Source organism: Chrysochloris asiatica, unplaced genomic scaffold (assembly GCF_000296735.1).
Source record: "Chrysochloris asiatica unplaced genomic scaffold, ChrAsi1.0 scaffold00016, whole genome shotgun sequence".
NCBI classification, from domain to species: Eukaryota; Metazoa; Chordata; class Mammalia; order Afrosoricida; family Chrysochloridae; genus Chrysochloris; species Chrysochloris asiatica.
Genome location: NW_006408534.1, coordinates 5,688,222 through 5,715,614, shown reverse-complemented (window position 1 = coordinate 5,715,614; position 27,393 = coordinate 5,688,222). Strand labels below are relative to the sequence as shown.

At 44.4% G+C, this 27,393-nt stretch overlaps 1 protein-coding gene across 1 annotated transcript in view; it reads left to right on the top strand.

The window, feature by feature from the left end:
* Window positions 1–27,393, top strand: part of EHD3 (EH-domain containing 3) — a 55,759-nt gene that overhangs the window by 13,541 nt on the left and 14,825 nt on the right. Inside the window, exons 2-3 of the mRNA XM_006835278.1 lie at window positions 2,708–2,884; window positions 10,282–10,379. Of these exons, the coding sequence (XP_006835341.1) occupies window positions 2,708–2,884; window positions 10,282–10,379 (275 nt within the window). The remainder of the gene's footprint in view (window positions 1–2,707; window positions 2,885–10,281; window positions 10,380–27,393) is intronic.

Genomic DNA, 27,393 nt, shown 5'->3' with positions numbered 1-27,393 from the left:
CCATGGCTTGGGTCAGGCGCACCTTAGTCCTCAAGCTGACATCTTTGCTCTTCAACACTTTAAAAAGGTCTTGTGCAGCAGATTTGCCTAATTCATTGTTTGATTTCCTGACTGCTGTTTCCATGAGTGTTGATAGTTGATCCAAGAATTATGAAGTCCTTAACAACTTCAATCTTTTCTCCGTTGAAAAGAATGATACATACCTCAAAATTTTAATATAATAGGCTTTATAGGTGTTGGGTCATAACTGCAGGTTGTATATATATGTTAAGCCCAGGAACCATCTGTGTGTATATGTTGTTGTTGTTACGTGCCGTCGAGTTGGTTCCTCATCGAGCTGAGGAGCAACTGGTGGGCTTGAACCACTGACCTTATGATTTGAACTGACGTTGCGGTCCAGCATCAACATTGCCATTCCAACGTGTTTGCAGTCTGGCTCATTAACCCATATCGCCACACCAGGACTGTATATAAGTATATATATATATATACATACTTGTATACATATGAAGGGGCTTCCAAAATTCATGGGAAAATTCCATTATTCTTCAATTCCATTTTCCCTTAACGTTTTGAAGCCTATTCACATATATACACACATAGGAATCCTGGTGTGGTGCTGTAGGATAAGCACTGAACTGCTAACTACAAATCAATGGTTCAAACCAACCACTCCTCAGAAACCCTATACAGAATTCCTATGTTGTTGTTAAGTGCCATTGAATTGGTTCAACTCATAGCGACCCTCTATAGGGTTTCTGAGGACTTCTGGTGTGTTGAGTCGGTTCCAACCCATAGCGACCCTGTATAGAGTTTCAAGGAGCAGCTGGTGAGCTTGAACTGCTGACCTTTCTGTTCAAACTGACCTTGCAGTCCAGTGTATTAACCCATAGCACACGCACATGCACCCACGTATATATATACCCATATGTGTATGTGTGTGTATGGAGCTTTGGTAGCATAGTCATGAGTGGGGCTACAAACCTCAACAGTTCAATACTACCAACTGTACTGTATGGCTTTCTGCTCCCATAAGGATTTAAAGCCTCAGAAACCCTATGCAGGGTTGCTATGAGTTGGAATCAACTCCACGGCACATAACCAACTACCACCATATATTTGTGTGTGTGTATATATACATTCACACACACATATATATGTATACACACACACATAAGTGCTTCAGAAAGTTCATGGAAAAATGAAATGAAAAGACAGTAGAATTCATCCATGAATGTTTCGATGTTCCTGTATGTGTGTGTGTTGTTAGTTGCTGTTGAGTTGATCTGACCCACGGTAACCTCATGTGTGCACAATATAACTGCTCCATAGGTAAACCTTTTGAAAGCAGATCACCAGACCTTTCAGGGAACCTCTGGGTGGGTTTGAACTGCCAACTTTTCATCTAGTGGCTGAGCAGCTAACCATTTGCACCACCCAAGGACTATGTGAATATGTGATTGTTGTATTTGTTAAGTGCCATTGAGTCAGTTCCAACTCATAGTGACTGTGCACAACAAAACAAAACACTGGTTCCTTGCCATCCTCACAGTTGTTGTTATGTTTGAACCCATTGTTGTTGCCACCGTGTTCCAACATGGGGGGCTCAACTTCTGTCGCTATACCAGATAATATTTTTCTGCTGTTCATAATGGTTTTCGTGGCTAACCATTCAGAAATGGGCCACCTCTTCTTCTTTCTAGTCTGTCTTTCTTCTCCGCTGAAACCTGGCCACCGTGGGTGACCCTGCTGGTATTTAAAATACCAGTGGTATAGCTTCCAGCATCACAGCAACATGCAAGCCACCACAGTATGACAAACTGACAGATGTGTGGCGGAATATATGGTTGTTGTTATTGTTAGGTGCTGTCGATTCAGTTTCAACCCATAGCAACCCTATGCACAACAGAACCAAACACTGCCCAGTTCAGTTCCAGTCTCACAATCATTGTTATACTTGAGCCCATTGCTGTTGCCACAGTGCCAACCTACCTCTTCCTTGCTGAACCTCCCTCTTTCTTGGGTCTCCAAGAAGAAAGAGGGTCTCCCTCTTTCTTGCTGAACCTCCGCTTTACCAAGCATGATGTCCTTCTCCAGGTACTGGTACCTCCTGATAATATGAACAAAGTATGAGAGACAAAGTCTGGCCATCTTGGTTTCTACCTATTATGTATTTATAATACTTAATAGATAATATGTATGGATGATTTCCAGAAGGATACAGGGTACAGAATACAGATACTGGAGAAGAGACAAGAACTCTAGGATGGAATGGAGATCCAGTTTTCATAGCATACTCTTTTACACTGTTTGTATTTTGTATTATGCACAAGTTATTTTTATACCATGTAACTAATCAGGTAAAGAATGACCTATGAAAACCCAGCAGAGTCTATGATACACCTAACAATGCCTTTGTGCAGGGACTTAGAAGCTGCCTTCAGTTAGGAAGTATGCAAACTCCACATAGGAAATACTGCCAACCCATGCTTTGCTTTTGAGCCCAACAAAACAGGTTTAATATTTTAAGTTCAGCTAAAGGTCTGCCACCTCTACAAGGTTCTTCAGATTCCTTGTCTGGCAATCATCTCTCCTTGTGAAATCTCATCATTCTTGCTCCTGCCCCTCCTGATTCACATCACTGCCTGCCTTAGAGTGCTGCTCTTAGAGCAGAAACCTGCCTTATGACTGTGCTCCTCTCTGCTAGGTACCTGCTGGAACAGGATTTCCCCGGCATGAGAATTGGGCCCGAGCCGACCACAGACTCCTTCATTGCAGTGATGCAGGGCGAGGTGGAGGGAATCATCCCCGGGAACGCTCTCGTGGTAGATCCTAAGAAACCCTTCAGGAAACTCAATGCCTTTGGCAATGCCTTCTTGAACAGGTGAGTGCAAGAGAAACAAAGACTTAGAGGTGTTCTCTTTTACTGTGGGAAGTGAAAGTGTAATTTAACAGAGGAGGGTCTGGGAAACTTGATAAACTTTCCATACCAAGTGTCTCTTTTGATTGTGCCTTACTGGAAACTTAACTGTGTCCATCATAGTTGACTAGGGACTTGGGAGCTACAAATGCTGGGCTAAATTCCTCTGATCAAGGAGCCAGGAAGAGTGCAATTCTGAGTTAGATTATGTTCCTGGATCTCCCTTCTCCTCTACATAATTTCCAGCATTTGCCCATGTTTTAGTTGAGATTTGCATCCAAATGGAAGGAAATGGCACAGTGGGTTAAGCCCTGGCATGTTAACCACAAATGGATGGTTCAAACCAACAGCCATTCTGTGGGAGAAAGTGGAGGCAGTCTGCTCCCTTAAAGATGTATGTCCTCAGACATCCTGGGAAGTGCTTCTCCTCTAGCCTATGGGGTCACTCTGAGTCAGAATCAACTTGATGGCAGTGGATTGGATGTGGGTTTGGAAAGAAGTGGAACAAGATGTTTTTTACCTGAATATTGTTTACTTGATAGGAAGAACTCTGGACTTCAGACAGAAGCCCTAGGTTTGAACATTGCCTTTCCTGCTTAACTCACTGTGTCCCTTCCCTTGGGACACATTCAGGTCAGCAGACACAGGCTCATGATGAAGATTTGAGTGGAGAAAGCTCCAGAGAATCATTGGCCTTCACATTATTATTCTGCATAATTCAGACTGATCCCCTGATTGTAGTTATTGTACTTATGGATTCACAATTTACATGTTCATTGCATCTAATGATTTAAAAAATGTTATTCTTTATTGGGAAGTATTTAGATTCAAAGTAAAGCATATGGGCTTTGGTTTCAGAGAGATAGATAACTTGTCCAAGATCTTCCAGCACTGTGGATCTTGGACAAGTTACCTAACATCTCTGTAACTCACTTTTCTCATCTGTAAAATATAATAATAATAATATTTTCCTTCAAGGAGTTGAAGGAGAAATAAGTGAGAAAATGGGCAGAAAACTGTGTGGCTTATAGAACCCAAACAGCAAATGTTTGATAGTGATATTACTATCTTGTTTCATTTGCGTTCTGTCTTGAATGATGGTGGTGGTTGTGTACCTGTACCGTGGAGTGTTTTTTGACTCTTAATGACCTTCTGTGGGGTTTCCAAGGCTGTAAACCTTTACAGGAGCAGAAAAGGAGCTCTGGTAGTGTAGTGGTTACGAATTGTGCTTTGAACCGCAAGGTCAGCAGTTTGAAACTACCAGCTGTTCCACGGGAGAAAGATGAGACTTTCTGCTCCTGTAAAGATTTACAGTCTCGGAAACTCTGTACAGGGTTACTATGAGTTGGAACTGACTCCATGGCACATAACAACAAGAATTGCCACATTTCAGATGTAAAAGTTGAGGCTCATTGTCCAAGTGATTCTCTACATCTTGCATCCTGAGCAATTGAAACACCAAACAAACTATGAGCTTGTCCCTGCCCTTTCTTGTGGTGGCTTGAATCAATAATTGGCCAAGGCTGCAGTTTGAATAAAGTGTGGAACTATGAGTGGCCAGGGTGTGCTCCCAAAACATTGATAAGACCAGGTTGAGAAACTTTGGGAAACTGTCCTGACAGGGAGGTCATCAAGAGTTTACTTGGACTCTGCAGGGAACAGCTGTGAATGTGGATAAGAAGATGAAGGTGATGGTGGTCTTAAGGTACATTGAGACAGATGTTTCTGGACTCCAGAGTGTCTCTAATGCCTGGAGCTGAGTGAGAGGGTTCTGGATCAGAGTGAAGGGGAAGGCATGGACCCAAGATGCTGAAATGCAGAAACAGGTGGGGGCAGAGAAGAGCATAATGGAGAAGAATTAGTTAGCAGGGCTGACCAGAGGCAGAGGTTTCAGCAGGGAGGATCTGGAAGCTGGGGTGATGAATTTTATTTTTGGTGCTGTGAGTTTGAAGTGACTGTGAGTCAGCCAAGGAGCATTATCCTGTCTGAAGGCAGAAGGGACAAGAGCCTGAAGGATAAAGGAGGTAACTGGGATCATTGCAGGTGGAGCGGTTAACCCCATTTTGGAATAATAGTGCCCTAATGACAATAATCGTATATTGTGTAGTATATGTAATGGCATATAGTCACTGATGATAACAGAATTTATGTAATTACCATGCTCTGCCCGGTCCATTCCTGAGAGCTCAGAGCTCTTCTGTCGTTAATCAAATGCAGCAAGCCTTGCTAACTCCATTTTTAAATGTGTTAAAACCAGGAGAAATGTATGTGGTGGCAGGGGGCCTGGCGGTTCACTCTGGGTAAAGACACTTAACCTCTTTGAATCTTAATTAATCTAGAAAACAAGAAAACACAAATTGCAAATTCTCTGTGCCTTAATTTCTTCCTGAAAATGTGTAAAGAGAGTCTGAAAGAGTGGGAAACATAGGGTGGTTACTTGTAATTGTTTACAGTAGTTACATTTAGGGCTTGGAATTGAGATGGAAGGCAGATAGATGGGTCAAAGGGAAACTTATAATTCATTATTTGCCTTGTCAAACTTTTTCTTTCTTTTAAAACTTACTATGCATGTACATTTCTTTTACAAAAATACTTTAAAATAGAATATTTATGAAGCAAATAGCATATCCATTTAAAGTGATACACTTAGGTTGCTGTTGTTAGGTGCCAGCAGTTCAGTTCCAATTCATAGTGACCCTGTGTACCACAGAACAAAACACTGCCCAGTTTGATGCCTTCCTTACCACTGTTACGCTTGGGCCCATTGTTGTACTAGTGTCTTCCTCTTGGGGGGGGGGGGTCTTCCTCTTTTTTGCTGACCCTCCAGTTTAGCAGGTGTGATGTCCTTCTGGTGTGGGCTTGACTCTGTGGGGAAATATAAAGTTGAATCCAGTTGTGGACACAGGTATGAAGAGAGCCAGTGAGAGCATAGTGCAAGAGGAATAATGGTACAGGCCACCCGCTGATGGGACCTTTGTGCCCAGGCTGACAACTGACGGGTGCTAAATGATGAGTGAAATTACAGTGAAGGGGTTAAAAAGAACATTCCAGGAGGATACAAGACAAATGATATGCAGGGAGGATTGAAAGGATGTGGCTTAGTGCAGCAACCATAGGATTGCAATGTAGATGGCCTTAGGAGTTACTCCAGGATCACTCAACACTGGGATGGTGACATTTAGGTGAACTGCTGACCCTCTTCCACATGCTCCCAGCTCCCTGCAGCCTCTCAGAGAGTGCTGTGCCACAGACTTCCAGTTTCCCAGCTCAGGACTGCTAAGCTGTCCTGTTATGGCCCTCATCAGATCCCCCCTCCTCGGTTTCCTTCTTTTTTAGCAGATGACCTTGCTTCCCATTCTAGAGAACATGGAGGCCATCAACTTTTTTTTAAAAACTGTTTTATTGTGAATTATGTGATAGTTTACATGGGAGAACTTTAGTTTTACATTCATCCTATCGTGTATTGTTTCACTGCCATGGTTACAATCCCCTCCATGCATCAACACCCAACCAAAAGGTATACCCTGCAAGCCTGCAACCCCGATCGTCAGCACACAGCCCCTCTCCCTCTCTGGGTCTAAAGTCCCCAGCCACTCCATCGCACCATGTCATCGTTTCTGCCTCCATCTCAGGCATCACTGCTTCTCTGGGTAGGGTCCCACTCTCCACTCTCCTCACTTGATGGTCCCATGGACCTCCACTCCTAGACTGCAAAGTTAATCACTCCCCTCCTTGCTACAAAATGTCTATCTTTACATTTCCAACCCTCACAAGCTGTCCTGATAACAATTATTCACTATTGTATCACAAGAGACCTATCAGCATTTCCTTTAATCAGCCCTGCCTAGACAGATTGGATACTACTCAGTGGAGAGTCTACCTTCCTCCATGCCCTCTGGATCTAGGCTCCCTCTTGAAAGCTTGTAAGCCAGTCACTCTTGCCTTTGTAGACCCCCATTTTGGGTAGCCAATGTCCAAGTTGCCCATCCCTGTCCTCTCCATGTGTGGAGGGGGTGGGAATGATCCTTGCTGTAAAGATTTGTTTGGAGGCCATCAACTTTTTAAAAAAAAATCTAGACTTAAACTTAATTCCTTTACATCTGCCCTCACTCCCTTCCCACCCATCTCAGAGGGAAGCAGTAGTCATTCTCCACCCCACCCCCACCCTCAAGGTAAAACTCTTTCATTACTGTACTGGGCTAGTTGCAGTTGCATCTCCTCAGAAGCCTGCTCCATCAATGAACTCCTCTCCACAGGCAACTTCAGCCTTCCTTGACTCCTCCTTTCCATATGCAAGTGTGTCTTCTCTTGCAGGCCCACTGCAGGACCTTCTGACTGTTGTGCTTCCCTCTTTTCCTTTCTTGGCCAAGAACCTTGACCTCCCCCAGCGTGTGGCAACATAGCTTTTACCCATCACAGCTGCCCTTGTCAAGGCTATTTGTGGCCTCCCAGTTATCAAAGCAGTGGGCATTTTCCATTCTTAATTACCCAAGCTCTCTGTGGCATTTGTCACTGTCAGTGCCATCTCCTCTCCTCTCATCTCCTTGGCTGTCTTACTGCCTCTCTTTCAGGTCCCCCTTTTGATCTCCTTTCCCTCTGGCTCCACCATCAAGCTCATTCTCTGTCCTTTTCCTGCCTCACTCCATAGCTCCAAACACCAGCCACATGCATGTGACCACCTGAGGTACCAAGTGACAGAAACCCAGCTCAAACTAAAATATGGAATTATTGGTAAAATGTGAGTACTAAGATATGGTTGCACCTCAGAAATAACTAAAATCATGTACTTCAATAAGACAAATTGTGTATTTTTCTGTCTGTGTCATCTAGCACAGTGTCAGACACATAGCAGGCACAACACAAATATCTACTGACCCGAAGTGGACACACTGCTACCCGGATGATTTCTCTGATAGTCATATCTGATGGCGTCATTCTCTTTCTTTGAATTTCTAATGCCCTTGGGACAAAATCCAGGCTTCTTAATGTGACTGTCAAGGCCATCGTGACTTGGTCTCTGTCTAGCTTGGCCTCTCCATTCTTCCGGTTCTCACCTCAATGACGTGTTACTGTTAGCTCCCATCCAGTCTGCCGCTGCCTCATGGAAACCCCATGTACCTATGGAATGAAATGCTGATCCCCATGGTAGGCGATAGATCAGTCTGCTGTGATCCATAGAGTGTTTACTGGCTGATGTTCAGAGGTAGATCAGCAGGACTTTCTTCCTAGTTCATCTTAGTCTGGATGGCCTTTGAAACCTGTTCAGCATCCTAGCAACATGCAGCTTCCACTGACAGATGGGGCTGTTGGCTGCACCACTGGCTGGTAATTGAATCCAGGTTTTTACATGAAAGGTGAGAATTCTATTGCTGAGGGACCACTGCCCGCACCCTCCCCCTCCCCCCATGACGTGTACCCCTTTGGAATGGTGGGTGATTTCTCACACTTCTGTGTCACATTTGAACATGCTCTTTCACTACTGCTCTCTTTGTGTGGAAAGCAGTCACTCCTCTCCACTGCACACACACACACACACACACACACCACTCCATACCCTTGCTCCCTACCCTCACCCCTGGCCATCTGGCAAATGCTGGATTCACATTATGCCACCTCCGTGAAGCCTTCCTTCACCCCCCTCTGAGCCTCCTTGGCCTAACTGCTTCTTGGCAGCCAGCTCACTGGGCAGCAAGGGTTCCTCTTCCTGTCTGTTTCCAGGAGATTACAGAACAGCTAAACCTGACTGGGATGATGAGACATCTGTTTTAGTTTCTACCAATGATGGCATATAAGAGAGAAGATGAAATAAAAATGATCTAAGTTAGGGTTACCAATTTGTATTTTGAGATGCTGGCATGTATTAACTAGAAAGTTTTCCTTGCATAAGCCTTGGTTACTATTCTAATAGCTATGTTTGGGTAGCCCTTGGGGTGGCACAAAAAGTCTGTGCTCACCTATGAGTTTAAAGGTTGGTAGCTCACAGCAACCTGTAAGTTAGTTCTGTGGAAGAAAGGCTTAGAAATCTGTTTCTGTAAAGATCACAGCCAAGAAAACTCCGATGATTAGTTTTACTCTGTACCATATGACATAGAATCGACTCAAAAGCAATGGGTTTGGTGGTGGTGGTTGTGTGCAATGAAGTCAGTTCCAACTCATAGCGACCCTGTACAGAATTTCTGAGGCTGTAAATCTCTACGGGAGCAGAAAACCTCATCTTTCTCCCTTGGAACGTCTGGTAGTTTTGAACTGCTGACCTTGAGGTTAGCAGCCTGACTCCTAACTACTGGGCTACCAGAACTCCTGCAATGGGTTTAGATTGCCCAAATAAACATTCCTGGGTGGTGTGACCAATCCTTCAAGACCTGCTCCGGAGCCACCTCACCCTGAAAGCCATCTCTCTGCCTTGGGTCTCCCCACCATCTTCATCTGACCTCCCTCAGGGTGCTGGTCCTGATGGATCTTGTGTTGTAGTTGCCTGAGTGTGTGCTTTCTCTTCTCCACCAGACTGTGTGTGCTCTTGGGGAGCAGCACCCTAAGTCTGAACATCATGGAGTCCCTAACTGCAGGGGTTCTCAAGCACAGAAGCCTCCAGGGATCTTTTTTAAAAGTACATATTCCTGGGGCCCACAGCTGCGCTTGAGTCTGACTGGGGCCTGGCAATATACACGGCAATCCAGAAAGGCCTGTGAGCCTCTACCCCATGGCACTCTGATACTGTTTTGCACAGAGTAGTATTTCAGTAACTGTTGGTTGAATGACTCCCTGTCTTATAAACAGGGACATATTCAGAGAAGCACAGTGACTTTGCCCAAGGTTGCTGATCACTGAGGACTGAACCAGAAGGGGAAGTCCTGTACCTGACTCTGCATGTCCTGGTGGTTTGGGGGCTGACCCTAAAGTTCCTTTCTGTCCCCAGTTCCTAGGGCCATTTAGGAACGAGAGGCAGGAGTCTTCTCATTGACTATCTAAAGAAACTGAGGCTCAGAGAGAGGGTAGAGTTAACGGTAGTCCCTCAAGACAGGGAGGTAGCTGGCCAAGGACAGCTAAGGACTTGGGCCACAAGAATCCAATCAAGGCTGTGGTCATTCGTGGGGCACATGCTGTCACTGGTCTGTTAGCAGTTTACCAAACATGCTGTAGAACACTCTAGGATGCAGTGTATGGAGATACAGGAGAATGCAGGGGCCTACCTCTGCATAAGCTATGAACTCCATTGTGGGGACTGACCTACAAGGGTTTGCTTAACTAGTGGTGAGAGCTGCATGGAGACAGGGGAGGCTGGGGAGTGGCTGAAATGAGTGTGAACAGGAGATGTCCAGAGGGCAGGGGCTTACCTCAGGATTCCCTCCCTGCCATTGCAGGTTTGTGTGTGCCCAGCTGCCCAACCCTGTTCTGGAGAGCATCAGCGTCATTGACACCCCAGGGATCCTATCTGGAGAGAAGCAGAGAATCAGCCGAGGTAAGCAAAGCCCTGGTCCATGCCCAGTCTGGGCTCCATGATATCTTCTTGTATGTTCTCTCTCTGCTGTAGCAGGAAAGAGGCATCTAAGGCTTTGCTGCCCTCTGATGTACCTGCACTGTCTCATGAGCTGTGTGGGGGGTATATTTCTGTGGGACAGTCCTAGGCAGGGCTCAGCGGGTAAGACTGGACTCATTTTAGCTCAAAAGACAGGAGTCCAGCTCGTTCTCAGTTTCCTCTTGTAAAATTAAGACATTACATCTGTATCCCCTACCTCACTGGCTTTATTCATTGTCCAAGAGGCTTCCACCATGGACCAGACCCTGCCTTGCTTGTAGTGTCACTGCTACCCTTGCCTGGGAGAACAAATGTATACAGAAAACGTCAGCACAGTGTATGAATGAAGTGGCAGAAGGCTGACATGTGTTCTGTGTTTCAAGGATGGGGACCTGAGTCTATGAAAACTCTTCACTGCAGACAAAGATGGGGTTTCACAGCACAGTGGTTTGGAGATAGAGTTCAAGAATAGGCTGCTCTGAGCCTAGTCATTTATTTGCATTGTAACCTTGGGCAGACTTCTTTAACTTTCTTCTCTTCCACTGTAAAATGAGGGGCATAATATCTGCTCTTATAGGGTTAGCAGGAAATGATAAGGAATATTATACATATAACAAATGCCTGGTCTGCATTAGGAGTTAAGAGATTGTCATCATTTTCATTGTTAGCATCACTATCAGCAATCATCTCTGTCTTCTAGCTCTAAAATGCAGAGACTGATGTATTAGAACGTTTTTAAAGACCCTGCTCCTGGTTCCCCACCCTCTCAGTCTCTGCTGCCAGAACATGCTGTGTGACCTGGGTGTCCCCAACCCTCCTGAGCTGTGTGTTATATCCCTGGCAAGAAAATCAGATGAAAAGAAACGGCATCCCAGACCAATGCTGGAGCTGTGAGCTGGGGCTGGAGCCAAATCAGCCCTTGGAAATTAGCCTCCAGGAAGGGATAGCTTTTGACCAGCAAGAGTTCTCTGAGAAGGGTGGGAACTCTGCTGGAATCGAGACGGACTGTCTGCTTCCCAGCATGTGTCTCTGTCTCTGTGCACCTTGGCTCCTGCTTCCCCCGAGGAGAGTCAGAGGCCTATGTGTAGCAGGTCTGCCCAGGCCCTGCCGGGTACGGCCACAACCTTAAGGTGACAGAAGTACTGAGGATCTGGGTGGGGCAGGGCCTTCACCCTGTGAATAGGCTGGTGGTATCAGAACTGGTTTTCTTTCGTCCAGTGCCGCTATCTGATGAGGGCAAGACCAGGTTCTGCTCTTTGGGAGTATATCCTTTGCTCTCTGGGGTTATATTCTTATTGGATGGTAGAGAGAGAAAACAGCACAAAAGGCTCTCTAGGTTAACATTCTGCTAACCCACTTTTTCTCAAGGGAAGATACAACCTCTTCTTCCAAAGACCTCATTCTGGATGGGTTGGGAGGGAGCGGGGAGGTGTAGAAGGCTCTTTGTAGAGAAGCAGGAAATTCTGGGCAATAGAACTCTGCCTCTCCCCCAGTTTCCTTACACATCTCTATTTCTGTAGCGTGGTACACATGGTTAAAACACTTGACTGCTAATCAAAAGGTTGGTGGTTCAAGCCCACTAACCACATGTGGCAGAAAGATGTGACAGTCTGCATCTACAAAGATTTATGACCTTGGAAACCCTATGGGGCAGTTTTACTCTGTTCTGTGGGTTAATGCATCAGACTGAAAAGTCATTTGAACCGCATGGTTGGTGGTTCAAGCTCACCAGTCGCTCCTTGGAAACCCTATACAGGGTCGCTATGGGTCGGAATCGACTCGACAGCACTTCACAACAACAACAACAGAGTCCTGGAGTGGTGCTGTGGGTTAATGCGCTGGATTGCAAAATCGATTTGAACTGCAAGGTCAGCAATTCAAGCTCACCAGCCTCTCCTTAGAAACCCTTTCATGGTCCCTATGGATCGGAACTGACTCAACAGTACTTAACAACAACAACAACAACAGAATTGATCGGATCCTGGTGTGGTGCTGTGGGATGAAGCACTGGATATCACAAGGTTGGCTTGAAACACAAGATTGGCAGTTCAAATTCACCAGCTGCTCTTTAGAAACCCTATACAGGGTCGCTATGAGTCAGAACTGACTCAGCAGCACTAAACAACAACAAACAGTTGATTTGAGTCAGCTCTGTTTAGCTTGGGTGCCTACTAGGTGAAACCTGAGAAGAGGAAAGGAAGCAAGTGATTCAGGAGGGGAGTTTGGAAGCTGTTAAACAGTTCATGTCCCCTGTGAAAGGGGCCTGGAGAGCTTGGATCCAGTAGCTCCCTGCATCTGGGCTGTGTGGTGGAGGGTGGGATAATAAGGAGGGGGTAAAGGGGAGAGTATAGCCTCTGGGGTTCCTCACCTGCCTCCTTCCCACATACATGCCCATGTGGGTACCCTGACTAAGGGACAGGGGCCTGTGGAGGAGCCACTGGGCACTTCAGTCTCATTTCTGTTTGTTCCCCTGACTGTATGCTATCTCCTAACCAGCCCTGTAAGTGGTCCATCATGGCCCATTCTGAGTTTAGACCTGAAGGGGATTTACAGTTCACTTGGGCAGCCCATGTCTCCTCAGGGAAGACTCCTGAGAGTGTCAGACTTCTCAAGCTGTACTACAGGGGCAGGGCATGGTGGGTAGGGCGGTGCTAGAGGGGAGGGGTGTGGTGGGTAGGGCTGTACTAGAGGGGCGGGGCATGGTGGGTAGGGCTATGGGGAGGTAGTGGCTTGTGCTCGGACAAGGCTACTGCATCCTTCCAGTGGGGTCCAGGCACTGGGGCTTCAAAGGGCCCTCAACTGGGACTTCATGGTCCTAAGTTTGACAACCTGTGTGAGATTTGTCAGGTCACAGTTTCTCTGTGAGCCTCAGTGTCCCCATGAGTAAATGTGGAAATTTCACCCACCACATAAAAACAATCATGGGGCCTCAGCTTTATGTCTGGATGGTGGTGAACATTCTTCTTCCTTCCTACCTACCAGCCAGGGCCATCATTGCACAACCCCAGGAACACCTATTGCATCAGAATCGGTATGCATGGTACTCAATGCGGTTGTTTAGGGTGGGGTGGCTGTATGCAGCCACCCTGATCCCAAGGACTCCTGCCTTCCTCAGCTCTTATCCCAGTCCATTCTTTCCCTACCCCTCTACCTTCTCTTCAACCTTTATCTTTGGGCCGAAGTGGCTGCTCTACTCACATGTGGCGCTTGGTTTTCTTGCCTGCTCTTCCTATCCCTGTCCCACCCCACCCCAACCCACCCTGTCTGAACACCAGGTCCCACCTACCTCTGAGGGAAGTTCTGGCCCATGGGTCGCAATGCAAGCCAGTGCGTTTTCTGCCTTACTGAGTTCAGTCCACAGGTGCAGCTGTGGGCAAAAGCAGCCTATAACAAAAACTAGAGCCCAGAGGTGGGTCCTGGTACTGCATTTCTAACCATGGACAGTGCTCTTGTAGCACCTTGAGGAGACCAGGAAAGTTGGGGAATGGGAATCAGATTCCCTCCAGGTATTATTGGGACTGTCTACATCTCCTACCATTCTTCACGATGAAACACAGAACCTGGTGGTGGTGGTAGTGGTTGTGTGTCGTGGAGTTGGTTCCAAATCATAGCGACCCTGAATAGGGAGTCTGAGGCTATAACTCTTTATGGGAGCAGAAATCCTCATCTTTTTCCCACAGAACCACTGGCAGTTTCAAACTGCTGACCATGAGATTAGCAGCCTGACTTGTAACCACTATGTTACCAAAGCTCCTATAGAATCTGGTAGTTCTAGTATACCTATATGTACCTCCTATACCTCTCACACACAGATTCATACACATACATCTCACATAATCCCACACACATACACACACACATGTATATTCTCACATATGTGCTCATATTCACCCCTATATACTGATATCCTCACACACCACATATACACATAGGCACCTTGCCCATACAGCTTCCATCCACATATCTACACACATACACACACTCACATAAACATCTCAAACAACTCTCCACATACATAGACACACATATATGCCCACATATATGCATACATGCATACCCACACACACATATATGCATGCCACCCCTCCCCATCATGAATATAAAAGCATGAATATAGGGCCAAATGTGCTTTGTCCAGAGCTTCTTGATGGGTCTCTTGGAGCTCTGGGTTGGCCCACATAGCATATTTGACATGTCTGCCCTCCCTTTGGTCAGCCCAGGTCCGGACAGGGCCTCCTTGGACAGTTCTGCAGAGTGCCCTGCACAAGGTCACAGGCAGAGAGACACATGAAGCCTGAAATTCAGCCCACATTCCACTCACTAAGACTTTGTCCTGTACAGTTCTGTGTCTCATCAAAAAAAAAAAAAAAAAAAAGGACACGTCATCAAATTTGTACAGAGGCATACTGTGAGCCAGTGGCCCAATGTGCTACTTCAAACACTGTGGAAAATGAACTGCCCCTACAGATCTCCCTCAGCCTCAGGCTTCACAGGAAGGAGCCGGAGTAGATCCAGGCAAGCTGTGGTCCTTGCTCAAGGCTGGGTCCCTCTGCCCCCCTCTGCCCACACCTGGGATGTGCGTGTGTTAGGGGGAGTGTGTATGAGGGTCAGATTCGTTTCCCAGCATGGTATCCAAGAAGCTGAGCCCAAGGTCGCTGGCCGACATGCTAGAGGAAGATGCACTGCAGTGGACAGGAGAGCTGGGCAGAGACACATCCTGTAAGTGACAGGATGTGCCCAGTCAGGGCTCATTACTGGGAAGAAACTAGGATGAAACAGAGGTGGGGGCTCCGGAAGGCCAAGTGTCCTCACGGGGAAGCCACATTTCCTGGCTATGTCTTGGCTAGAAATCCCCACCAGCTCCACCCAGTGTCACATCACAGACCATACATTCTGATGATCCCCCTAGAGAGCTCCTTTCAGTAAGGGTGACTACAACAGGGCCAGAGTGGGTAAACAACATGCACAACTGGATTGGGAACTCTGTTCTGATTGCCAACCCAGTGGCTTTTTGGCACACAATGATCAGCTACCCAGGAAAAAAATGCCAAGAGACAGGAATCTTGGAGCAAGCTTTTCATTTCTGCATTTTCTCTGGGGATTTTAAAGCTGAGTCCTAGGAGAGGCTGGGTTGCTGCTCCATGTCTCAAATCTTGAGCCTGCCCCTGGCACTTTCCCTGGAGTTGGGCTCACACCAGTGGCCTCTAGGATCTCAGAACTCTTGTCTGTGTGCACACATCCTTCCCAACCCAGTCAGAACCTGTGCTCCCTTCAAAAGGCTTCTGCTGATGGTTTTGTGGTCATCTGGGGCCTCTGACCAGTCTGATCCAGCCCGTTTTGCAGTTACTTCTGGGAGACACCTCATGTAACATTTCCTCACCATGGCCATCTGAACCCTTCCTACATTTGGGGATCAGATACCTTTTAAAATGTCTTTAGATCTTGAAAGAGAGTTTTAGGGGTGGGGCTTTATGTACTCACTACAACTAATATATACTCAGCCTCACATGTACCTTGAGCTATAAAGGGAATGTGGACTGGGAATTAGAGATCAGGGTCTGGCCTGAGATTGTTACCACCTCTCCTGGTGTGGCGCTGCAGGATAATGGGTTAGACCACAAGGTCGGCAGTTCAAACCCACCAGCCGCTCCTCAGAAACCCTATACAGGGTTGCTATGAGTTGGAACCGACTTGACAGCACTTAACAACAACATGCACTTCTCTGTGTCCCCACTTCCCTACCTGAAAGACAGGTGAACATAACAAATTTTCCTCAATTACCTCCTGACCTATGGAGAGCTGTGATATCTCAGTTCTAAAAATCCAAAGACTGCTTGATGCTTGGGCACATACCCGGAAACTGCTTAGACTAGACTAATCCCGGTGGTGGGGGATTAAGGAGCTGCCTCAGTTATTGTGTTTGCCTCATTGATTTCTTTTTGCCTGGTGTTACTTAGAAATGTTTTCTTCCAGTCCTCTGGAGTCTTTCAGTGGGGAGGAGAGAGCCACAGATCCCCACAGACTGCACACAGAGTCAGCACATTTGCTATAAAGTAATTCCAGGAAGAACAGCTTCTCTGCTTCCATCTCTCAGGGCTCCAATCTCTCCACCATTCATCGGTCCTTATTTGTGGACCTATATGCTATTGTAGGTGCTCAGGAGCTCCTGCTGATGGTGATGTCCCTGGGGCCTGCTGTGGGGCATGCTGTTTGTCCCAAAGCAGATAAGCAGCAGAGCTAATCCTGTGCCCTTTTCTTTCCTGGAGCACAGTAGGTGCCTTTCAGAAGCTCCCATCTAGAGGGAGAATTCAGGACTTCCTGACTATGCACATAAATCCAGGCCACTGAAGCCACTGCATCTCCATCCCAGAGGTTATAGCCGGGCGGGCCTGAATTAGCCAGGAGCAGGGAGGTTGCTGATGTGGGGCCAAGATGCTGATGGTCCTCATAACCACCCCTGGGGAGAATGCTGTTTGTTGCCTTTGTCATTTGATAGCAGCTTGCCAGAGCATGCAGCATTTGCCAGGATGAATAGGAGGCCTCTGTGCTTGTAATAAAGAGCCCTGATGGCACTGTGGGCTAGGCATTGGGATACTAACTGCAAACACAGCAGTTCAAACCCACCAGCCGCTCTGTGGGAGAAAAAGAAAAGCTGTCTGCTCCCACAAAGATTTACAGTCTCTGAAACCTTATGTGGCAGTTCTGTTCTGCCCTAGGGTCACTATGAGTTGGAATTCATTTGATGGCAGTGGGTTTGTGTGCTTGTAAAGTCATAGAAAGGGTACCCAGAGCCATCTCCTTATCCTCAGGCAGGACACACAGGCCTCCTCAAGGTGCTTAAGACAGCAGCCCCCAGCTTTTCTTTCCAAGTGGTGCCTGCAGGACTTCCTTGTGTCTAATCTCCATCTTCCTGCTGTACTCACCCCTCTGGTATTGGTTGTGACTAGAGAAAGAAGCTCAGAGATGGTTCACTTCAAATCTCTGTTTTAAAGAGCAAAGAGACCAGGGTCTAGAGCGAGAAGGCTGTTTAACCCAAGGATACAGGACAAGTTAATGGCTGAGCCAGAACTAGAGTTGGACTTGCCCTGGCCAGCTCTCATCAGGGGAGCCCTTTAAAACACATCCTATTTCATGATAACTGGCACTTAGAAGAATGCTTTGTAAAGGGGGTAGAGCAGTAGACACACTCCAGATCACAGCCAGACAGTTTCACTTGCATCCTCTGATTTGATTGGATCCTCACAGTGACTCCAGACCAGAAAACTCAGGCCTGGTGAAAACTCTCCACTGCCTTCCAGATGTGAAACACAGAGCAGGGTTCCTGTTTCCATTGTAGTCCCTAAATACTGCTAGAGCACCAGTCGTGTGCCAGGCACCATGCTAGCTATGGGGGAGCCAGCAGGTTGAGACGTCACCCCTGTGGGTGGCTCCCAGTGCAGTGGGGAGACAGCTTCGCTTCTCTGAACCTCAGTTTCCTCCTCTGTAAAGTGAGAACGGTACCTCTCATAAGGTGTTGTAAAGTTGAGATGAGATTTACACATGGAGGTCTTGCTAGCCAGAACAATCATTTTGAACTAAGGATTTTGTACTAAGGACTTCTTATAAGCAGGGTGATCCGTGGTGAGTCATTGTCTCTCTCAAAGCTTGTTCTGATCCAGGAACTGATGATGCCACTACCTGGTAATTGGCAGAGCCCTAGCCAGAATCCCTTTCCTGGACCTTGTCCTTACCTAAGAGAGCAACTTTCCTTACATTTTAGTTGCTAAGTGCCCCTGAGTCAGCTCCAACTCAGAGATTCAAAGAACCACAGAACAAAACTCTGTTCAGTCCTGTACCATCCTCACAATTGTTATGTTTGTGCCCATTGGTATAGCAACTGTGTCAATCATCTTGCTGGGGGTTGTCCTCTTTTTTCATTGACCCTCCACTTTACAAGACATAAAGCTCATCTTCAAGGACTGGCCCCTCCTAACTTGTCCAAAGTATATGAGATGAAGTTTTGCCATCTTTGCTTCTAAGTTGCATTTTGGTTCTACTTCTTCTAAGAGAGATTTGTTTTTTTCTCTGACAATCCCTGCTACTTTCAATATTCTTCTCTAATGTCAGTTCTTCTCTGGTCTTCCCTGTTCATTGTTCAGCTTTCATATGCAAACATTGTTACTGTTGTTAAGTGCCATTGAGTCAGTTCCAACCCATGGAGACCCTGTATAAGGTGTCTGAGGAGCAGCTGGTGAGCTTGAACTGCCAGCCTTGCGATTCAAATTGACTTTGCCATCCAGTACATTATCCCACAGCACAAATGAGGCAATTGAAAATACCTTGGTTTGGGTCCCGCACACCTTCAACCTGAAAGTGACATCCTTTGTTGTTGTTAAGTGCCATCTAGTCAGTTCTGACTCACAGCGACCCTGTGTAGAGTTTCCAAGGAGCAGCTGGTAGATTAGAACTGTCAACCTTGTGGCTAGCAGTCCAGTGCTGATCCTACAGAGCCACATGAGGACTCCAAAGTGGAAATATGCCACTGTCATATAAGTACCTGGCGCTAACTGATTTGCACCACTAGAACTTCTTCAACACTTTAAAGACGTCTTTTTGAGCAGATTTACCCAATGCAATGTGTCTTTTGATTTCTTGGCTCTGTTTCTCATGATGCTATTTATTGGTCCAGTTGTGAGAATTTTTGTTTTATTTACATTGCGTTGTAATCTATACTAGAATCTATATTCTTTGATCTTCATCAGTAAGTATTTCAAGTCTTCTTTGCTTCTAGCATGCAAGGTTGTATCATATGCATATCACAGACTGTTAATTATCCTTCCTCCAATCCTGATGACACATTTTTCTTCCTATAATCCAGTTTCCCAGATTATTTGCTAAACATACAGATTGAAAAAGTATGGTAAAAAGATACAACCCTGATGCACACCTTTCCTCGTTTTAAACTACGCAGTATCCCCTTATCCAAAGTCCTGGTGTGGCACTGTGGGTTAATATGCTGGACTGCAAAGTCAGTTTGAACTATAAGACCAGTGGTTCAAGTTTACCACCTATCTCTAGGAAATCCTATATACGGCGTCTGTGAGTCAGAACTGACTCTACAACTCTTAACAACTTTCCTTTGTTCTATTCTAATGACTGCCTCTTATTCTTCATGAGCACAATTAAGTGTTCACTAATTCCCATTCTTTGCAATGTTATCCATAGTTTGTTATAGATCAGACAGTCTAATATACCTTTGGATAGCCAGTAAAACACAGGTAAACATCTTTCTGGTATTCTTTGCTTACAGCCAAGATGTATCTCACCGTAGTAATGATATCCCTTATTCCATGTTCTCTTTTGAATCTGGCATGAATTTCTGGCAGCTCCCTGTCCATGTATTTCTGCAACCATGTTTGAGTTGTTTTCAGCAAAATTTTACATGTATGTGATGTTAATGATATTGTTTGATAATTTCCACATTCTGAGGTTCACCTTTTTTTGGAATGGGCACAAATATGAATCTCTTCCATTTGGTTGGACAAATTTTTCAGCAGAAAGTAATGAGTGCTTCTACCACTGCATCATCTTACTGAGACATTTCCATTGATATTCCAGGAGCTCCTGGAACCTTGTTTATTGCTAACACCTTCATTGCAGCTTACACTTCTTCCTTCAATACCGTCAGTTCTTGATCCTGAAATGATTGGACAACAACCAACTTTTTTTTGGTATAATGACTATGTATTTCTTTTGACACATCTTGCAATGTTCATAGTATTTTGACCATAGAATCTTTCAATATTGTAAGGCAAGACGTGAAATTTTCCTTCAGTTCATTCAGCTTGAGAAATGCTGGCTGTATTCTTCCCTTTTGGTTTTCTAATTCTAAGTCATTGCACATTTCATTATAATAGTTTACTTTGTCTCTCTAGCTGTCTTTTGAAATCTTCTGTTCATCTACTTTAGCTACTCTGCGTTCGAGAGCAAGTTTCAGAATCTCTTTTGGTCTATTCTTTCTTTCCTGTCTGATGTTCTTAATATTATCCCACAACTCATCTGGTCTCTAGTCACTAGTATTCAATGCATCAAATTTGTTCTTGAGATGGTTTTTCAGATTCAGATGGGATCTACTGAAGGTTGAATTTTGGTTCTCATGGACTGTTTAAAAATTTCTTCAGTTTTAACCTGAACTTGCATATGAGCAATTGATGTTCTGTTCTACAGTTAGCTCCTGGCCTTCTTTTGGCTGATGATAAGGTGCTTCCCCATTGTCTCATCCCACAGATGTAGTCTATTTGATTCCTGTATGTTCTGCCTTACAAGGTCCAAAGTAAGTTATTTACGTAATTTAAAAAATGTATTTGCAATAATTCCATCATGTGATCTCCAGCATTACTATCAACAAGGACATAATTTTCCAACTACTCATCCTTCCTCCTTATTTCCAGCTTTCACATTCCAATCACCAGTAATTATCAGTACATCTTGATTGCATGTTTGATCAGTTTCTCACCGAACAATTTGATAGAATCCTTCAATTTTCTCATCATTGACTTTGGTGGTTGGTCCATAAATTTGAGTAATAGTTAATATTTAATGGTCTTCTTTGTAGGCATATAGATATTATCTTCTCACAGACAGCATTCTATTTCAAGATAGACCTTGACATGTTGTTTTCTGATGATGAATGTGACACCATTCCTCTTCAATTTGACTTTCCAACATAGTAATCCATATGGTTCAAAATGGCCAATATCTGTCCATTCCAGCTCACGAATGTGTAGTATAATTATCTTTTTGTGTCCCATTTCAATTTTGACCACTTCAAATTTTCCTAGATTCACACATCACACCTATCATGGTCTGATTAGTAATGAATGTTGGCAGCTATTTCTTCTCATTTTGGGTTGTATTCCACCAGCAAATGAAGGTTCTGAAAGTATGGCTCCATTAGATCATTAGGCCAGCTTTCCTTTGAGGAGGCAGTTCTTCCCTAGCCATATTTTAAGTGCCTTCCAACCTGAAGGACTCATTTCAGGTATTACATCAAACAACAGTCCATTGCTATTCATGAAGTTTTCAGGGGCTAATCTCTCAGAAGTGGACCACCTGTTGATTCTTTCTCGTCTGTTCTTTGTCTGGAAGCTCCCATGAAACCTGTCCATCATCAGTGACCTTGCTGGTATTTGAAATACTCATGGCATACTTTCATGCATCACAGCAACTTGTAAGGCACCACAGTACCACACATTGACAGACCAGTGGAGTTTCCTTGAACACAAAGGCTGAATCTGGTTTACATCCTGAATTATGCATGAAGTAATTTCTTTTAGAACTATCAGCACAAGGCTGGTCCCTATGAAGTGGAGGTTAAAGAGATCTCAAATGCCCAACTTTCCCAACATGTTATTCTACTCAATAATCCCTGCTACCAATCACCACTCTTCTTCTCCCTCAAGCCCCACGGTTCTGCAACATCTCACTGAACTCACAACTGTCAAAGGAAATTGCCCACAGCAATTGTGGAGGCTGGCAGATCCCAAATTCGTGGTTCAGAGATCAGTCTGAAGGATTCTAATCACTCACATAGTCTCAGGAGCTGAAGAGCCCAAACTGAAAGGTCAGACAGACTGTTTATGCACGAGGCTATGGGAGCTGATTAATTGGGTCAGGTACCAGGCGGAAGTCCCATGAACTGGACGTCAGTCTTGATGAACCAAATGCAAGATCCAGGACCAGAGCGTTAACTTTGCCAAAGCCATCCTATATATTGGATTCAGACTATGCCCTCGAGAAAGGTGGGGGTGTCTTTAATTCTTGTTGTTCCCTTTGCAGTTGTTGTCAAGTGTCATTGACTAGATTCCAACTCATAGCGACCCTATACAGGATTTCTGAGGAGCAGCTGATGGGCTGACCTTGCGGTTCAAACCCACTGCAGCCCAGTGCATCAACCCACAGCACCACATCTGGACTCCAGGACTCCCTTCAACCCACCTTAATCATTACTGCTTGTTGTTGTTATTAAGTGCTGTCGAGTAGATTCTGACTCATTGTGACCCTGCATAGGATTTCCAAGGAGTGGCTGGTGGGTTTGAGCCACTGACCCTCTGACTCAAGCCGACTTTGTGGTCCAGTGCTTATCCTACACCACCACACCAGGACTCTAATCACAGGCATGTTGTTGTTGTTAAGTACTGTTGAGTCAGTATTGACTCATAACCACCTTGCATAGGATTTCTAAGGAGCAACTGGTGGGTTTGAGTCACTGGTCTTGCAGTCTAGTGCTTATCCTACAGCATCACACCAGAACTCCAAATCACAGACTCAACGACCCTGTATGGGATTTCTGAGCAGCAAATGGTAGGTTTGAACCAGTGACCAGTGCTTATCCTATTACGCCAAAATCACAGGCTTACAGGCTAGGATTTACAATACATCACAGAACATAAAAAGGCTAGAAGGACCATAACAAATAATTAGCTGCCTGTGACTTCAAATATGCTCCAGACAGGGACCCTCCTTTAGGGTCCTTTAGGGGTGATACATGGATGACCTTGGGTCATCTCGTCCCTCAGTGGAGCCTCAGTTTCCCTATTGGAAGTTCAGGAAGGTAACTGTAGAGCTCTTAGCTCCTCCTCACTTCCTGAGTCTAGCCTTTTTTTGTCACAGGAGCTGGGAGAGAAAACACCTAAGATGCTGACAGATCTTGGGTTTTACCTTGTTTTGTTTGTTAGAATTCCCTCACATTATTAAAGCGATCTTAGGAGAAGCTTTAGAGGAGCCTTCCCCGCCCCTGTGATATAATAATATTTGGTGATAGTGGTGGTACTAGCTGCCATTTAGTCACCCCAGACTCATGGCAACCCCGTGCACAATGAGATCAGATCGTTGTGGTCCATAGGGTTTTCATCGACTGATTTTCAGAAGTAGAGTGCCAGCTTTCTTCCTAATCTGTCTTAGTCTAGAAGCTCCTCTAAAAACTGTTTAGCATCATATTGTTGTTGTTAAGTGCCATTGAGTCGATTCTGAACCATAGCAACCCTGTATATGGTTTTCAAAGAGCAGCTGGTGAGCTTGAACCACGGACCTTGCAGTTCAAATGACTTTGCAGTCTGATGCATTAGCCCACAGCACCACACCAGGATAGCAACACATAAACCTCCCTGAGGTACTGGGAATGAACTAGAATCTCTTCCTCATAGACGATAAGAATTCTACCTCCGAGCCACCACTGACCCTGCCATAGTACTTTACCAAGCCCTTAAGTATATCCACCATCCTGGTGTGGCACTGTAGGATCAGCACTGGACTGCTAATCACAAGGTTGTTGGTTCAAACTCACCAGCCACTCCTTGGAAACCCTATGCAGGGTCACTATGAGTCAGAACTGACTCGACAGCACTTAACAACAACAGGCGTTCTGAATGTTCAAAAGATGCCATAGGGAAAGAATGCTTCTGAAACCTATCTCCCCTAACCTTTCCCATCCTCCTACCCAACTCACTCTTAAGACTGTGGCTTTGTCTTAAATCACCTCATTTGAAAGCCAGTTCAGGAGTGGTTAATAGCACCAACTCTAGGTCCACCTTTCTGTATTTGAATCCTAGCCCTACCACTTCATCTGAAGTAGCTGAATGACAAGCTACTTCTGTTTTGCTATCTGAGAACTAGAGTTAGTGTTAATATGTACCTCATAGGAGTCATTGTGAGATTTAAAGGACTTGATGATTATAAATCACTTAGCATAGCACTGGGTACCTAGAGAATGCTCTGTAAGTGTTGTTGTTGTTGTTAGGTTCTGTTGAGTAAGTTCTGATTCATAGCAACCCTATTATACATGACAGAACAAAAACACTGTGCAGTCCTGTGCTATCCTCACAATTGTTGGGGTATTTGAACCCATGGTTGCAGCCACTGTGTCAATTCATCTCATGGGGGGTGGGATCTTCCTTTTTTTCATTGACCCTCCTCTATACCAAGCTTCATGCTCTCCTTCTCGAGGGACTGACCCCTCCTGATAATATGTCCAAAATATGAGACATGAACTCACCCCATCCTCACTTCTAAGAAGCATTCTGGCTTTACTTATTCCAACACAAATTTGTTTGTTCTTCTGGAAGTCCATGGTACTTTCTTTGCTAACACCATAATTCAAATGCATCAATTCTTCTATGATCTTCCTTATTCATTGTCCAACTTACACATGCATATGAGGCCAGTGAAAATGTCATGGCTTAAGTAGGCACATATTAGGTCTCAAAGTGACATTTTAAAGAGATCTTTCTCAGCAGATGTGCCTAATGCAATAGATCAGTTTGATTTCTTTGTGTTTTTTTTTTTTTTTTGTTTTTTTTCCACAGACAATTGTGGGGTTTATTGGGGAAATTAACAAGTTATAATTCAGCATCAGAAATGTTCAGGATACAATTCTTGATCAGGACAGCCTTTTCTTAGCCATGCCACAGGCAGGCCAATCTCTGGCCCTCAGTCACTTGTCCTGGCCTCTGCCCTGCTCCAGCAACGTTACCAAGTTCTTTTAGCACAGTTTTATTTCTTGACTGATGCTTCCATGAACGTTGATTGTAGATCCAAGCAAAATGAAGTCTTCAGTCATGTCTCCATTTATCATGATGTTACTTATTGGTCCAGTTTGGAGGATTTTTGTTTTCTTTGTATTGAAGTGTATCCCAGCCTGAAAATTGTGGCCTTTGATCTTTATCAGTTTCATCAGGAAGTATTTCAAGTTCTCTTCCCTTTCAGCAAAAAAGGTTGTATCATCTGCTTATCACAGGTTGTTAGTGAGGCTTCTACCAATCCTGATGCCACTTTCTAGTTTTTTCTCCAAGTCATCCAACATTTAGACTGGTGGTTCTTAGAGTGTTCTCAGGACCAGCTGTATCATCTCCTGGCACCATATTAGACATGCTGAATCAGACAGTCCAGCTGGACTCAGAATGTGTGTTTTAGTAAGTCCTCCGGGTGATTTCAACGTACGTTCAAGTTTGAGGGCCACTATTACAGACTCCTCATCTGTCAGTTGGTAGAACTGTGATGACTTGTATGTTGCTGTGATACTGAAAGCTATACCATTGGTATTTGGAATGCTGGCAGAGTCACCCATGGTGGACATGTTTCATCTGAGCTTCCAGAATAAGACAGACTTGGAAGAAGAAGAGGCAAACTACTTCCAAATGTTTAGCTAGAGAAAATGTTATGAAGAGCAAGTGAAACATTGTCAGAATACAACAGAATATTGAATATTAAAACATGATGAAGAGCACCAGAATATTGTCAGATATAGTGCTGGAAAATGGGACCCTCATATTGGAAGGCACTCAAAATAGGACTGGGGAAGAGTTGTCACCTCAAAGTAGAGCTGACCATGATGATGCGAATAGAGTTAAGCTTTCAGGACCTTCGTTTGCTAATGGGACATAACTGAAAATGAGGAGAAACATCTGCAAACATCAACGGATAATTAGAACATGAAATGTATTAAGTATGAATCTAGGAAAATTGAAGATTGTCAAAAATGAAATGGAATGCATAAACATCAGTATCCTAGGCATTAGTGAGCTGAAATGCAATGGTATTGACCATTTTTAATCTTACAATCACATGGTTTACTGTCCTCAGAATGGCAAATTGAAGAGGAATGGTGTCACATTTATAATCAAAAAGAACATTGCAAGATCTATCTTGAAATGCAGTGCTGTCTGTGACAGGATAGTGTCCATATACCTACAATGAAGACCAGTTAATACCCCTATTACTCAAATTTATGAAACAACCAGTAAAGCCAGTGATGATGAAATGACTATTCTATCAACTTCTTCAATCTGAAATTAATCAAACATGCATTCAAGATGTATTGATAGCTACTGTTAATTGGAATGCAAACGTTAGAAACAAAGACGGATGATCAATAGTTGGAAAATATGGCCTTGGTGATAGAAATTATGCTGGAGATCACATGATAGAATTTTGCAAAACCAGTGACTTTTTCATTGCAAATATCTTTTTTGAACAACATGAAAGACAACGGACCTTACCAGATGGAATATAAAGATATCAAATTTAGTGTATCTGTGAAAAGAGACAGTGGGAAAGCTCTATACCATCAGCCAAAACAAGGCCAGGAGCAGATTGTGGAACAGATCATCAATTGCTTGTTTACAAGCTCAGGCTGAAGCTGAAGAAAATTAACAGAAATACGAAAGAACCAAAATATGACCTTGAACACATCCCACCTGAGTCTAAAGATCATCTCAAGGAAAAATTGGATGTATTAGACACTCATGTTTGAAAACCAGAAGAGATGAGGAATGACATCAATAACATATAGGAAGAAAGCAAAAAGTCATTAAGAAGACAAGGAAGAAAGAAAACACCAAAATGAATGTCAGAAGAGACTCTGAAACTTGTTTCCAGCTTAGAGGTTCTAAAACAAATGGAAGGAATGATGAGCAAACAAGAGCTAAACAGAAAATTTCAAAGGGCAGCTTGAGAAGACAAAGTGAAATATAATAAAATGTGCAAAGATCTAGAATTAGAACATCAAAAGAGAAGAAACATGCACAGCATTTCTCAGGTTGAAAGAACTGAGGAAAAAATTGAAGCCTCGACTTTCAATACTGAAGGATTCTTTGGGCAAAATATTGAATGATGTAGAGAGCATCAAAAAAGATGGAAGGAAACCAAAAAAGTAAAAGCGGAACCCACAGAATGGGAAAAAATATTTTGCAACGACACATTGGACAAGAGACTAATTTCTAAAATATATAGGAAACTACAACACCTCTACAAGAAAAAGACAAATAATCCAATTAAATAATGGGCACAAGACATGAACAGACATTTCACCAAGGAGGAGGTCCGGGATCCAACAAACATATGAAGAAATGTTCATGATCACTAGCCATTAGAGAGATGCAAATCAAAACAACAATGAGATATCATCTCACACCAGCAATAA